This window comes from Otolemur garnettii, unplaced genomic scaffold (genome assembly GCF_000181295.1).
Source record: "Otolemur garnettii isolate 467f Iridium unplaced genomic scaffold, OtoGar3 scaffold00002, whole genome shotgun sequence".
Lineage (NCBI taxonomy): Eukaryota > Metazoa > Chordata > Mammalia > Primates > Galagidae > Otolemur > Otolemur garnettii.
The window spans coordinates 16,623,459-16,636,182 of record NW_003852397.1 but is presented as its reverse complement, the minus strand read 5'-3'; the positions used below and the strand labels follow the sequence as shown (position 1 = coordinate 16,636,182).

Here is a 12,724-nt window from a genome sequence, read left to right as displayed (position 1 = left end):
CAAAGGTTATTAGAGACCCTGGGAGTAGACCGGCTCAGGATGGAAAGGAGAGACAGAGAATAGCGGGATTAGGAGGGCTTTCCTCAATAGGAACAGCAATCTTCACTTCATTGCACAGCTTTATATACAGTAGCTTGAAAGCATGATCTTGTCATAATTGCATAACTTGATAAAAAAACAGCCTCGGGGCAAAATAGCATTCTCAACTGTCTTTTGTGACCAAAGGGGCATGGCTACAATCTAATCTGGTTCAGAAACCAGCCGTAACAGGAAAACAGCTGGGGCCAGGTTAGCACTCGGTCCTTGACTCCAGTACATTTCCTCAAACTTGGGCGGCCTTGCCTCCCAGGATGTCGGCTCCCAGCACTTCTGCTTATTTTTTCAGCATGGTCTCAGTGTGGTCTAGTTATTGAAAATATTCTTCAGATGAATAATATGTTTTAAAAAAACATTGGCTTTTTGTCTACTTTTTTCAAGTCCCAGCCCTTACTTGCGCTAGCTGTTGCTGGGAAGGTGCTTCTTGATTTAGGGAGATGATTTCCTTGTTGACACATGTTATGGTGCTTATAAACTGAAGTTTTCTATAAGGCAGACTTCCCGGGAATTTTATTTTCTTTCCTAAGTGGTGATACATCAATGTAATCTTTGAAGAAGAAATTATTTACTGTAACATTCATTCTCTGAAAATGCATTATCATTGATAGATTGCTGCAATCTACTCTTCCCATTAGCTTGTTGGTAATACAGTCTCTATCATCTTTATTCTTTTAGTGTCTAGTACTTAGAATCAGAACTAGAACTTCAGAGTTTCAGGGTGTCCCCAGCTATCAAATTGTCTGACATAGTTGTGCAAATTACAGTCTATGCTAATATTTCCTAATAAAGAAAAACCCGAATTAATCCTTTAAGATACTACTGTGTATAAAACTAATTGGCAGCCTTTCTCTTCTCAGATAAGAGGTTATCAATATCTAATCAATCCTAGATTGTTCTATTAAGATTAACTGTTGTTAAAATAGTGATAATAAGTCATTTTTAAAATTAGAGTAATTGATGAACAATAAAAATGTATACATACCTGTTTGAAGAAGTACATAGCGAGTGGTTTCATCATTACATCTACTGGAAAGACTACTTACTAAATAGTATCCAGGTGCCTTGGTATGTCAAGAAGAGCTCTGTGGCTCCTTCCCTGTAGCTGAATCAGAACGATGAGAGTGGACAGGTTAGAGAGAGGAAGAGACGGGTGGGGCAATTGATGAGAGTGACTGTGCAGCTGGGAATATGAATATGAATGAATATGAGTGGGTTAGCTCAGGTTCTATAGTAATGGTTGAAGCAAAGAGCACCCAGCTAAGAAGATAATGACAGATTATTTATTCATCATTAGGTAGTCTATTGATATTTGCCAATTTAACCTATTATACTGATATTATTTACATTTCTACAAGATAATCTATAGAATATAAATAAATTCTTAATTGTTGGGTATAAATTTTTATGGGGTAAATTTACCCTAAATTCAAGTTTTTTATATTTTGATTAGTATGTTTAAATGTGATTTTGAGTTATCTATTATTTCTTCTTCTTTTTTTTTTTTTCTTGCAGTTTTTGGCCAGGGCTGGGTTTGAACCTGCCACCTCCGGCAAACAGGGCCGGTGCCCCTACCCCTTTGAGCCACAGGTGCCACCCTAATTTTTTCCTTTTTATAAAGTCATTCCCTTGCCTCTTGATTTATTTGATGATGTGATCAGTATATCATCATCCACAGAGACTTCCATAAATACTATGTAATTTTATCCCCTACCATATCTTTCCTTGTTTTGCCTGTTGGTTATAGAAACAACTTGAATTTAAACTCACTGGATGATAGCAAGTTTCTTGGTCAGGAAGATAAACAATCAGAGAGACAGGTATTTGTCTATGATAAATTTCTTAGGCCTGAACCCAAAGATGTACGTAAAACTAGGGCATTATAGAAAGAAATCATTTAAGAGAGTGCTCAGAATTCTGAGTAGGCTAAATTTGTCAGTGTGTGGGATAGGTGTTGGCACCTAGGTCATCAAGTTCTCTGTGGACTTGGATAAGTGGTTTTGGAAACCTGGCTACATATTGGAACATTTTGGGAAGGTTTTCAAAAGAGTATTAATGGCAGAATCTCACTCCTAGGATTCTGACTTAATTGGTCTTGGTTAGAGCCTGAGCATCTATATGTTCTTTTAAAGTTCCCTGGGTACTTGTGATATTAACCAGAGTTAGAAACCACTTACTTACATGAGCCAGAGAATTTATAGTAACAAAATCTCAAATGATTACTAAACATATTCTGATCCATTGTTCATGCTTCCCTATTATGGATTTCAGATTTATTTTTGAAAGTAGTTTACTTTTTTTTGCAGTTTTATCAGTATCTAACTCACTGTATAAGCTTTTCACCAGTTTTAGAATGGGGTGTATATTAATAGCTTTCCATTATTGCTGAATGTGAGTTTCATTTCAGAAACTTTTGCAAGTCCTAATGTAAATCAAATCAGTTAATTCAGAATCGTGGGGGTGGGATCTAAGCATTAATGGTTAGTTTTATTTTGTTCTTTTATTTCTTTTATTTTGTTTCATCTCCCCAGGTGAAGAAGAATTCGAGAACCACGAACCTAAATAAACATTTTGTTGTCTAAATTTTCTTAAATTTTCTCTAAATGATATCAGTTGGGCACTGTCTCACTTTGTCTCTCTTTTTCAGGATATTATTGATAGACTTATAGTTTTGAATTCTGAGGCTAAGATTCGTTCATTATTCAACTATGAACAATCACACATCTTTGGCCTAAGGTAAAGTACTAAATTGTATTTCAGATATTATACATGTTTAAAAAAATTAGACGCTCATTCTATATACTCTTATTTGTTTTAATTAGTGGGGTACAATTGTAATTTTGTTGTATGCATAGATGGGTAGTGGTGTGTAGTCAAGGCTTTTAGGGTATCCATCATCTGAATAATGTGTATGTGCCCATTAAGTAATTCCTGTATACTTTTTATAAGTATTTGAATTAGTTCATTTTAAAAAGCATGTCCAAATATAACTTTTTATTGTTGCCATTCATATTTTTTTATACAATCTGTTTTTCAAAAAGTTATAGTTATTTTCTGATAGGTTTATCTTTTAGGCTTCCTATTCAAGATATAATTTGAGCAACAAAGTATTACAGCAAAGACTATTTATTTGTGTACTTACTACCCAATTAGTTATATGCCTTCAGATGATTTCTTTTTGATGATTAGTGACCTTTTCTTTCAGATTGACAATCTCCTTTTAGGATTTCTTATAGGATAAGTCTGGTGTTCATGTAATTCCTTGCCTTATTTATTTATTTTGGTCTGGAAAAGCATTTCTCCTTCATGTATATAATATTTTAGGGTATTAAGGGTTTTTTCGTTTTTTTTTCCTCTAACGTCTTGAATATGTCATGCCATTCTCTCCTCAGCTGTAAGGTTTCCACTGAGAAATCTGCTGCCAGGTGTATCAGAGCTTCTTTGTGTGTATATATTTTTTCTTTCTTTCTTTTTTTTTTTTTAAACTTTCTTTGGGTCTTATTTATCCATCATTTTGGGGAGCTTGACTATTAAATGCATTGAGATAGTTTTTTGAGTTTCTTCTGGTGTTCTATGGCAACCTTGTATCTGAATATTTATATCTAGCTCTAGGTTTGGAAAGTTCTGTGTTATTTCTTCAAATAAACTTTCTGTCCCAATTTCTTTCTCTACCACCTCTTTATGGTCAATAACTCTTATATTTGCCCTTTTGAAGCTATTTTCTAAATCTTGTAGGAGTGCTTAGTTCCTCCTTATTCTTTTCTTCTCTTCTGACTATATATTTTCAAATAGCCTGTCCTCAAATTCACAAATTCTTTCTTCTGCTTGTACAAATCTGTTGAGAGGCTCTGATGCACTTCTCAGTTTTTCAGCTGAATTCTTCAGCTCCAGGATTTCTGCTTTATTTCTTTTTTATTATTTCAATTTCATTGTTACATTTCTCTGACAGGCTTCTGATTCTTTTTCTGTGCTGTTTTGAAGTTTATTGACCTACTTTAGTTCAATTATTTTGAATTCTTTGTCTGAAAGGTCACCTGTCTCCATCACTTCGGGATTGGTCACTGGTACCTTATTTAGTTTTTTTGATGAGATCATGTTGTCCTGGGTCTTTCTAATGTTAATGGAAGTTTGCTGATGTCTGGGCATTGAAGAGTTAGGTGTTTATTTTCATCTTTACAGTTTGGTCTTGTTGGAAACCTGTCTTTCTTAAGAAGTCTTTTTATATATTCAAAAGGAATTAAGTGGCATGATCTACATCTTTGTTCACTACAGCTTTATCAACACCAAGGGTACATCAAGTCCAGTAATAACTTTTGCATACTCCTGGTGACACTACTATGGTGGACTTGGTAAGATATGGGAGGATTCACTGGATTCCCAGGCAAGGCTCTGTTCTCTCCCTCTGTCTGTACTAGACTGCTGGAGTTAGGGGAGGAATGATGTGGACATTCACTCATGGCCATGAGCACCAGGTCATACTTGAAGCCAGCCCAGTCTCACCCAAAGTCCATGATGACTTTTTCCTGGCCACTTCTGATGTTTATTCAAAGCCCAGGGGCTCTGTAGTCATAGTAGGTGGTGAATCCTGCCAGGACTGTCCTTCTCCAAGGACGAGACTTTTGGAGTCTTTCTTGGTACATTATTTTATTGTGGCTTAGCTGGTACCCACATTGCAGAACACTCCTCTAAACTTTTTTCTTTTCTGAAGTGAAAGAAGACTCTCTGAGCTACACTGCTGGTAGTTTGGGGGTGGGTGTGATGCAGGCACTGGCTTGGCCACCACTGCTGGTTTCTCACTAGTCATGTACACCCCAAGTCCTCTGGGTCTAAGCCAGCACTACTGTAAGAATTGCCCAAGGATTCTAGCTTTTGTGGCCTGACTCCCTTACAAATTTAGTTCAGGCTCCAGGCTGCATTTTGTCAGCTGATGGTGAGGCTAGCTAAAACTTAGGTTTGGGGATGGAGGGTTTTTCTCTGGCTGGGCTAGTCCAAATGTTCCTTTCATGAGCATGGGCAGAATTCTGCCCTGTGCTCTCTTCGCCCATTTCAGGGAGTTTCAATGCAAAGCCTCATAATCCCTTCACTCTCCCTCCCCCTGGCTCACAGGTTCTTCTGCATTTGGCCTACAGGTAGGGCACTGCCTCTTTCCTTGACATAAAGTCAAAATCAGGGAGTATGACCACTCACCCAATTTTTTGTTCTTCTGAAGGTGTTTGCTGATGTGGATAGTGACTTTGATATTCCTGTGGAGGGGATGATCACTGGAGGTTTCTGTTTAGCCTCCTTTGACATATATATTTTCAGTGTGTGTTAAAGTTCACCCTCATCATCTTTTATTCTAAAATAATGACTGATTTTTAAGTAATACTTTGAAATTAGATAATGTGTCTTCACTTTCCTACAAATTTCAGTTTTTTATTGGTCATGGAGGTCTAATGGTGATAGATTTAGATTGTAGCTTCTTTGTATTATATATAAATCTTATGTTTCGGTGTCTTTTGCATTTTTACCTGTATCTTTCTCACTTATGGTGTCTTTGTATGGTACTATGAAGGTATAATTAGAAACATTTTCTTTAGTACATTAACATGTTTGCCTTCTATATTTAACATTGTTTGTTTTGTTCACTTATATTTTCCTATGTCTCAAAACTCTAAAGTAAGTAAACTCCGGGCACAGTGGCTCATGCCTGTAATCCCAGCAGTCTGGGAGGCCAAAGCAGGTAGATTGCCTCAGCTTAGGAGTTCAAGACCAGTCTGAGCAAGAGCTAGACCCCATCTGTAAAACAATAGCCAGGGGTTGTGCTGGGTGCCTGCAGTCCTAGTTACTTGGGCAGCTGAGGCAAGAGGATTGCCTGAGCCCAAGATGTAAGATATGGGAGAGATTTGAGTTTGCTGTGAACTATGGTTCAACAGCACTCTACATAGAGCAACAAAGTAAGATTCTGTCTCCAAAGGCAAAAAACAAACAACAAACAAACAAACAAACAAACAAAACCTAGAAGTAGCATTAAGGGTAAGTTTGATATAATTTATTTGCCTCTAACTTAGATGAAGCTAATATAAGGCTTTCTGAAATGTGGCTTTTCACATTTTTTTTTTTTTTTTTTTTTTTTTTGTAGAGACAGAGTCTCACTTTGTTGCCCTTGGTAGAGTGCTGTGGCGGTGTCACACAGCTCACAGCAACCTCTAACTCCTGGGCTTAAGCGATTCTCTTCCCTCAGCCTCCGGGGTAGCTGGGACTACAGGCACCTGCCACAACCCCCGGCTATTTTTCTTTTTAGTTACAGTTCTGCCGGGGCTGGTTTTGAACCCGCCACCCTCAGTATATGGGGGCTGACGCCCTACTCACTGAGCCATAGGCACTGGCCCACTTTTCACATTTCAACAGCAACACATTCTACTTAAAAATTTTGAATTTTAATTTGTGAAGATCTTACAAATCTTACATTGTAAATAATACTCAAGAATTTTGCTCTTTAATTAGCTCTCTTCCCCTGTTTTTACCTCTTCCAGCCTGTCCTTTATGTTTGATCATTCCTATTTGTGTGAAGACATGCCTTCATATATCCCATCTTACAATGGAACAAAACAAAAGCTACATAAAGAGAAACTGCCAGTGACCTCATATATCTTCCCACAGCCACTGTTCTATTTTCTGCCTTTTACCATAGCAAAACATATATAAACAAACTGTCCTCACTTGCTTACCTCTATTTATTCCTCGGTCCACTTTGATTTGCCATTGACTTTATAGCTGTCTTTATAACTCAGAACTGTTCACCTTCCTCATCTCAGAGATCACATGTAACTTCCATCCTCCTGAATCTGGTGTATTCTTCTCTTTTCTCATCTTGTTATCATTATCAGTAGCACTTGATAAAGCAGACCTTTTTTTTTTTCCTGTGTGATAAATTCTCTTTTCTTTACTTCTGTGACTAGTACACATTCCTACGACTGCAGTGTCTCCTTCTTTGCATTCTGTAAGCAACCTCTGAATGGAGGAATACCTTAGGACTTGGTCCTGGGCCTGGAACCAGGTACCATGTTTTCTGTATGCTCTGTTCCTCCTTTATTTCACTTATACTTTTCCTTCATGTATCACCTGTATACCAGTAGATGGTCCAGTAATATCTCTAGCCCGGATTTCTCTCTTGACCTACCAGACCCATACACACACCTGTGTGCTGACATATCAATTCATACAGTTCTCAGGCAGCAGATACTTAACATGTCTAAAATTGAACTCTTAAATCTCCCATATCTCCTCTCATAAAAGATAAATAAAATTTTTGTTTCTGTCTCATTAAGCAACCTATCATCTCTTGAGTTGCTTAATCCTGAAATTCATCTTAACCTTTTTTGTTTTTACAAACAATAATTTGTCTTTATTACAAAGAAATTAGCAATAAGGAAATTAAATTTAATAAATTAAACACGAAATTTCTAATTCTGAAAGTGTCATTATTGGGAAAAATAATTCTAGATATCTTTCTATACAGATACAGAAAGATATAGGAATGATTTTTTTTAATAAAAATTCAATCATAATACAGTTGCCACTTCAAATTCTAACTGAATTTTATAAAAAAGGAAAAGAAACCCTAGCAAGATTGAAGGAATTACTAAATTTCAAATAACTGTTCTTTTACTACAGGGGTTATTGCTTTCACAGAGATTCCTTAACATTAAGAGAAAAGGTTATATACAACATTTCAAGAGGTTCAAGCATCGTATTTCTCTTTTAAACAGTATTGACCAATTCCATACTATGAAAGATGAGGGCGTTCATGCTCTCATTGGCCTCCTACTTCTCCTGTCGCACCATATTAGAAATTGGTTCCTTTGCCTATTTCTTAACCTATTTTCGTGAGTCAGAAACATCTTTCTCTCCACCCAGGAGGGAGATTAAAGCTAATTTGAGTTTCTCAGTGTAGTGACATATGATATGCAGTACCTTCTTTATATATGAGGGCAGAATAAAATTTATAATGTTATTTCCTCAGCCAGTATTTACTGAACCCTTATGCCTTGTTCTAGGTGTGGGGCTGTGTGTAATGAGTGAAATCAGATGTGCTGCTCGATTGGTGGGATCCCACCTATTGTCCATCTTAGAAGGGTACATGTGAATTTTTCTAAATGTAGAATATAAATGTCTTAACACAATAACTAAGAAAATGACATGAAGGCTATGTTAACCAGTTGGATGAAAATATTTCAAATTTTACATAAAACCAGCACACTGTACCCCAGGACTGCATTAATGTACACAGCTATGAGTTAATAAAAAAAAAAAAAAAAAAAAGATGTGCTGCTCATTCTCCTTAACCACTTTGCCTAGAGAGGAATCAGCTGCTAGGGTAATCACAGGATGTGGGGTAATTAATGTAGAAAAGAACACATTACAAAGCCCTCACCCCTGTTTTCTCATTTCAAATAGCTGGCAATTTTGAGGCCTTTGTGTGGATTTCTGTACTTCCAGGCTAACCTTCCTTAGCCTGTTCTGAGGAGGTTGGACTCTTTATTTTCCTCAAGCACACTGAGTATTTCTTTAACCCTGTTTCTTATGTGTTGACTAGCACCTTCACTTTTGTCTCCTTATACAAATTCAGCCTATCCTTCAAGGGAAAACTTGTGCTGTGAATTACTTATCACCTGTTCTGATGGTGTCTTTTCTCTGCATCTCCCTTGCCTTTGTGACTGTTCCCTCACGCTTAATATTTAATTTATTTCTTTCTGACTAAAACTTCGACTTCCCAAGGGAGTATAATTTTCTTCTTTCCTTTCTACCCCGTTGCCAGGTACTTTTGGTTATTTGGTTAGCATTTATTTATTACATTTGATTGATTAAAATAGTTGCGTGGAAACTTTTGAACTTGCCCAAGGCTTAGCAGCTAAAAATTTCATAACCATCTTTAGGTTTTAGAGGAAGGTTATTGTCCCTAGGATATTTATTTCGGCATTAAAACTGTACATCTTGTGGGGAAAGAATTATACCGTCAGTCAGTATTAATAGTTTTTCTATTAAATTAGACACTAGATGTTTGTTATAGGCTGTGGAATTGACTGTTTTTTAACATTTAAATCTTTACAATAACTTCATTAAATATATATTCAAACTTTAATGTGGTTAATGTTAATGTTAATTAATTAATTAATGTTAATACAGTTCTCCTATAACTTATTCCTTCTTTGCTTCTTTTGAAAGTATAATGTGAGTTTTACTAATTTTCTTCAATACTTAGGAATCTGTAATTACAGAACAGCTTTTAAAATTAATCACTTTCTGTTTGTTATTTTTTTACATTTATCCACCAACAGTGAATTTTATATACAGTATAATGAACAGTTTTATGTATACTTAATTAGCTCCTTTGTAAAAGTCTGACCTCTAAGATGACTTTATGAAGAAAAAAGTAGAAAAAATATTTGTTTTAAAAATTAGTTCAATTAAAAAGTTTGGTTATTTTAACAAGTAATATATAGCTAAATGTTAATATTTCATCATAGCAAATCACCAAATTATTAATTCCCAGTTACCTAGTTTAAGGAGGAGCATTAGTAATAAGAAATACTTTTAAAATTGCCTCTTACTTTTTTTAATATTAGAAATTAGAGTATATTCTGACTATAAAACCATCCACATTTTTGATTTTTTATACATATACACATATATACACACACCTCTGCAATTTATTTTCACAAAATTGTTAAAGAAGAAAAATAATTAAATGATCTATTACTAATTGAAGATGTCAGTAAAACAGTGAAAATTCTTATTTCATCAAAGAATTTATGTTAATATAAAATATAAAATGCTAAAAGCCAAAGTATAAACTAACACCCTCCATCCTAGTGAGAATACCATTAACTCTTTCATGCCCATATTTTTGATCTTTGGCTACAAATTATATGTATTTTTTCATAGGAGTATTACTATTTTGAAACTGAATTTTTACTTAAGTATTTTAAATTATCCTCTCACACTTATAAATATTTATTGTATAATAATTTTAAAGAACTGGATAATTTCCTAGCCCATGATTGAATCTCAATTTTCTGTTTCTATATGTTTAGATCATTTTTAAATGTTTTGTTCAACAGGTATCTGGATATTTGTAATTATTACTCTATAATAAACCCATAAAATGATACTGCTAAATCAAAGGATAGGCATGTTTTCAGCCTTTTATGTATTTACCCTCTTCTTATGACTCATTTTACATTATACCCATTTCATCCTTTCTTTCATTCGTTCATACATTTGGAATATATTTTTTGATTCCCTACTAAGCGCCACACTGTCAAAGACAGTCTTTGTGGTGCCATCTGTGATTTTGTTCTTTTTATTTTTGGATTCCTTTTTGCCAGTCAGTTTTGCTAATTCTCCTTCTTTATTTACTTTAAACTAGAATTCTAGAATTCTAGAGTTATGTACCCAGCCCTCTTTCCATTTTTTCTTAAGTGGCTTCAATGATCACTTCTTTACTGGCTAACTCTGTATCTATAAATCCAACCCTAAGTTTTTCCTTGAGCATTTTTGGAAATTTGAATTCTACACAAACTCACCAAAGTCTGCATTCTACACAAACTCACCAAACTCAATATGTTCCCACACCATACTCAGTGTACTTACAAAACCTTAAACCAAACTCCACCTGAAAGAGATCCAGAGCATTTTTCTGAAACTCATCCGAATTGGCTGCATACACTGAGCAATTGAGTGGGTTCCCCACAGCTCCTGCTTATCCTTGGCTGCTTACACAGAATTTTATTGTCAAACTGGGTCTGCCCTCCTTTTCTCTTCTGGATTTCATTATATGTGTATCTAATACATCAAGCTTAGGATTTAGGGGTGTAGTTATAGACAGGCAAGGAATTGGGCTTTGCAGTGCTGTTATTTAAATTTGCATATGTTGATTAGAAGGAAAACTTTTATATTGGGGAAATGAAATGTGTTTGGGTTGTACATTTGTGTATATATATGTACAGACATATGTATGTATATCATATATACACACAGGCACATTCACATATATCTTAACCAAACCCACATGTGTGTGTATGTATATGTGTACACACATACTTGTGTTTGATTAGACTTTGTAAAAGTATAACTCATGGAATTTGTAGTGATATGTACATGGAATTTAATTTTTGATAGGAATGAAATGTATTTCTTCCTTGAATCCACTGATAGGATAAAGAGAAGGGGCTGTGACTATAGGCATGAGAGAACCCAAGAACATGATTGGAATTCCTTCAAGTAGGAATGACAGACAGCTGGGATTAAACTGCACAGAATCACTCCAGTTACTCAAAACAAGTACCTGCCTCCTCACATGAATGATATATTTTCAAGGCAACATACAAAGTTTCTAGTAATTAAGAGCTGAGAGTTCTTCTTCTGGTGAGAGTTGACTTAGATTTTATGTAAACTTCTAGGGATTCACCATATTTAAAATGCCTTCCAACATAAGTGGAAATAGTCCTTAGTTTTACAGATTGTCTTACTCAGATAGTTCAAATAAATATTTTGCATTAAGAAGACACTGATCTTCTCCAGTCTGAGCAAGAGCAAGATGCCATCTCTAAAATCAGCTGGGGAGGGAGGAGCAGAGCATAATGACAGACAGGAAGGATGTTTAGCTGAGCCTTCCTAGAGCAAAGAGGCAAAGGGAGAGGCCTGCTTCTGGCCCAGTGTGGAGTATCAATGTAAAGCGGTGGCTCGGAGTGTGCAGCGTGGAAGTGGACAGCAGGATTTGGCTGGAGCTGCGAACTATCACATCTGGGCAAATTGCAGTGGGCTCTCTCGGGCTGCACTGTGCCTGGGGCTGCGGTGGCACGGGAAGGCTGTGGAGCAATCCAGGGGATAATTTCTGCGTCCTTTTTGTGAGACTAAACATTGCTTTCCTGAGTGGAATTCAGTGGCCAATTGGATTGCTAGCTCGAGCAGCTCTGATGCGGGTGGCAACCAGTGGAACATCCAAAGGGAAGGTTTCCCGGTCAGAGGAGAGCTGCAGGAATGAGTGCCAGCGGATACGTTGCTGGGCACCTGCCGGGATGCAGACGTATGCCTGTATCAGGCCCAGGGTTTCTGGAAGGGATGAAGAAGTAGGCACTCCTAGCGGAATTTGGGGACCAGTTTGGGGTGCTGTATGGTGTGTCCTTGCTGTGGTTTGGCAGCGGGGGCGACATCTGTACAGTGGGACAGTGCGCCATAGTGCTGGCGGGCTTCTTGCTGGGGACATTGAGCATGGTGGACAGATCCTGCCTGCTGGGATGGATCCTTCACTTGGGACAGGCACAGGGACCTCCTGCTCCTCATTGCAGAGGCCTGTCGCTGAAGAACTGTTGAAAACTGTGGAATCCCAGATTTGTGACAGCTAAGTGCTGAGGTGCACCGGCAACCACCAGGAACAAATAACCTGGCATACTGCTCTAAGCTTGAGATCCCAAGAGAGGTTAATACCTGTGTTGTTTGATACCAATTCATAGCGCTACCAGGTGTCCAGGAAGTAAATTACAGCATAAATATACTCCTACAGAAATCAAATCCCTACATCTTACATATAAGTGTATATAATTTTTTCTTTTACTTCTTTTGATTGCTGTTCCTTTTTTTTTTTTTT

At 36.6% G+C, this 12,724-nt stretch overlaps 1 protein-coding gene across 1 annotated transcript in view; it reads left to right on the top strand.

The window, feature by feature from the left end:
* The window catches only part of TBC1D32 (TBC1 domain family member 32), a 231,150-nt gene that overhangs the window by 107,658 nt on the left and 110,768 nt on the right, over positions 1–12,724 (top strand). The window contains exon 22 of the mRNA XM_023512752.1: positions 2,741–2,829. Within this exon, the coding sequence (XP_023368520.1) occupies positions 2,741–2,829 (89 nt within the window). The remainder of the gene's footprint in view (positions 1–2,740; positions 2,830–12,724) is intronic.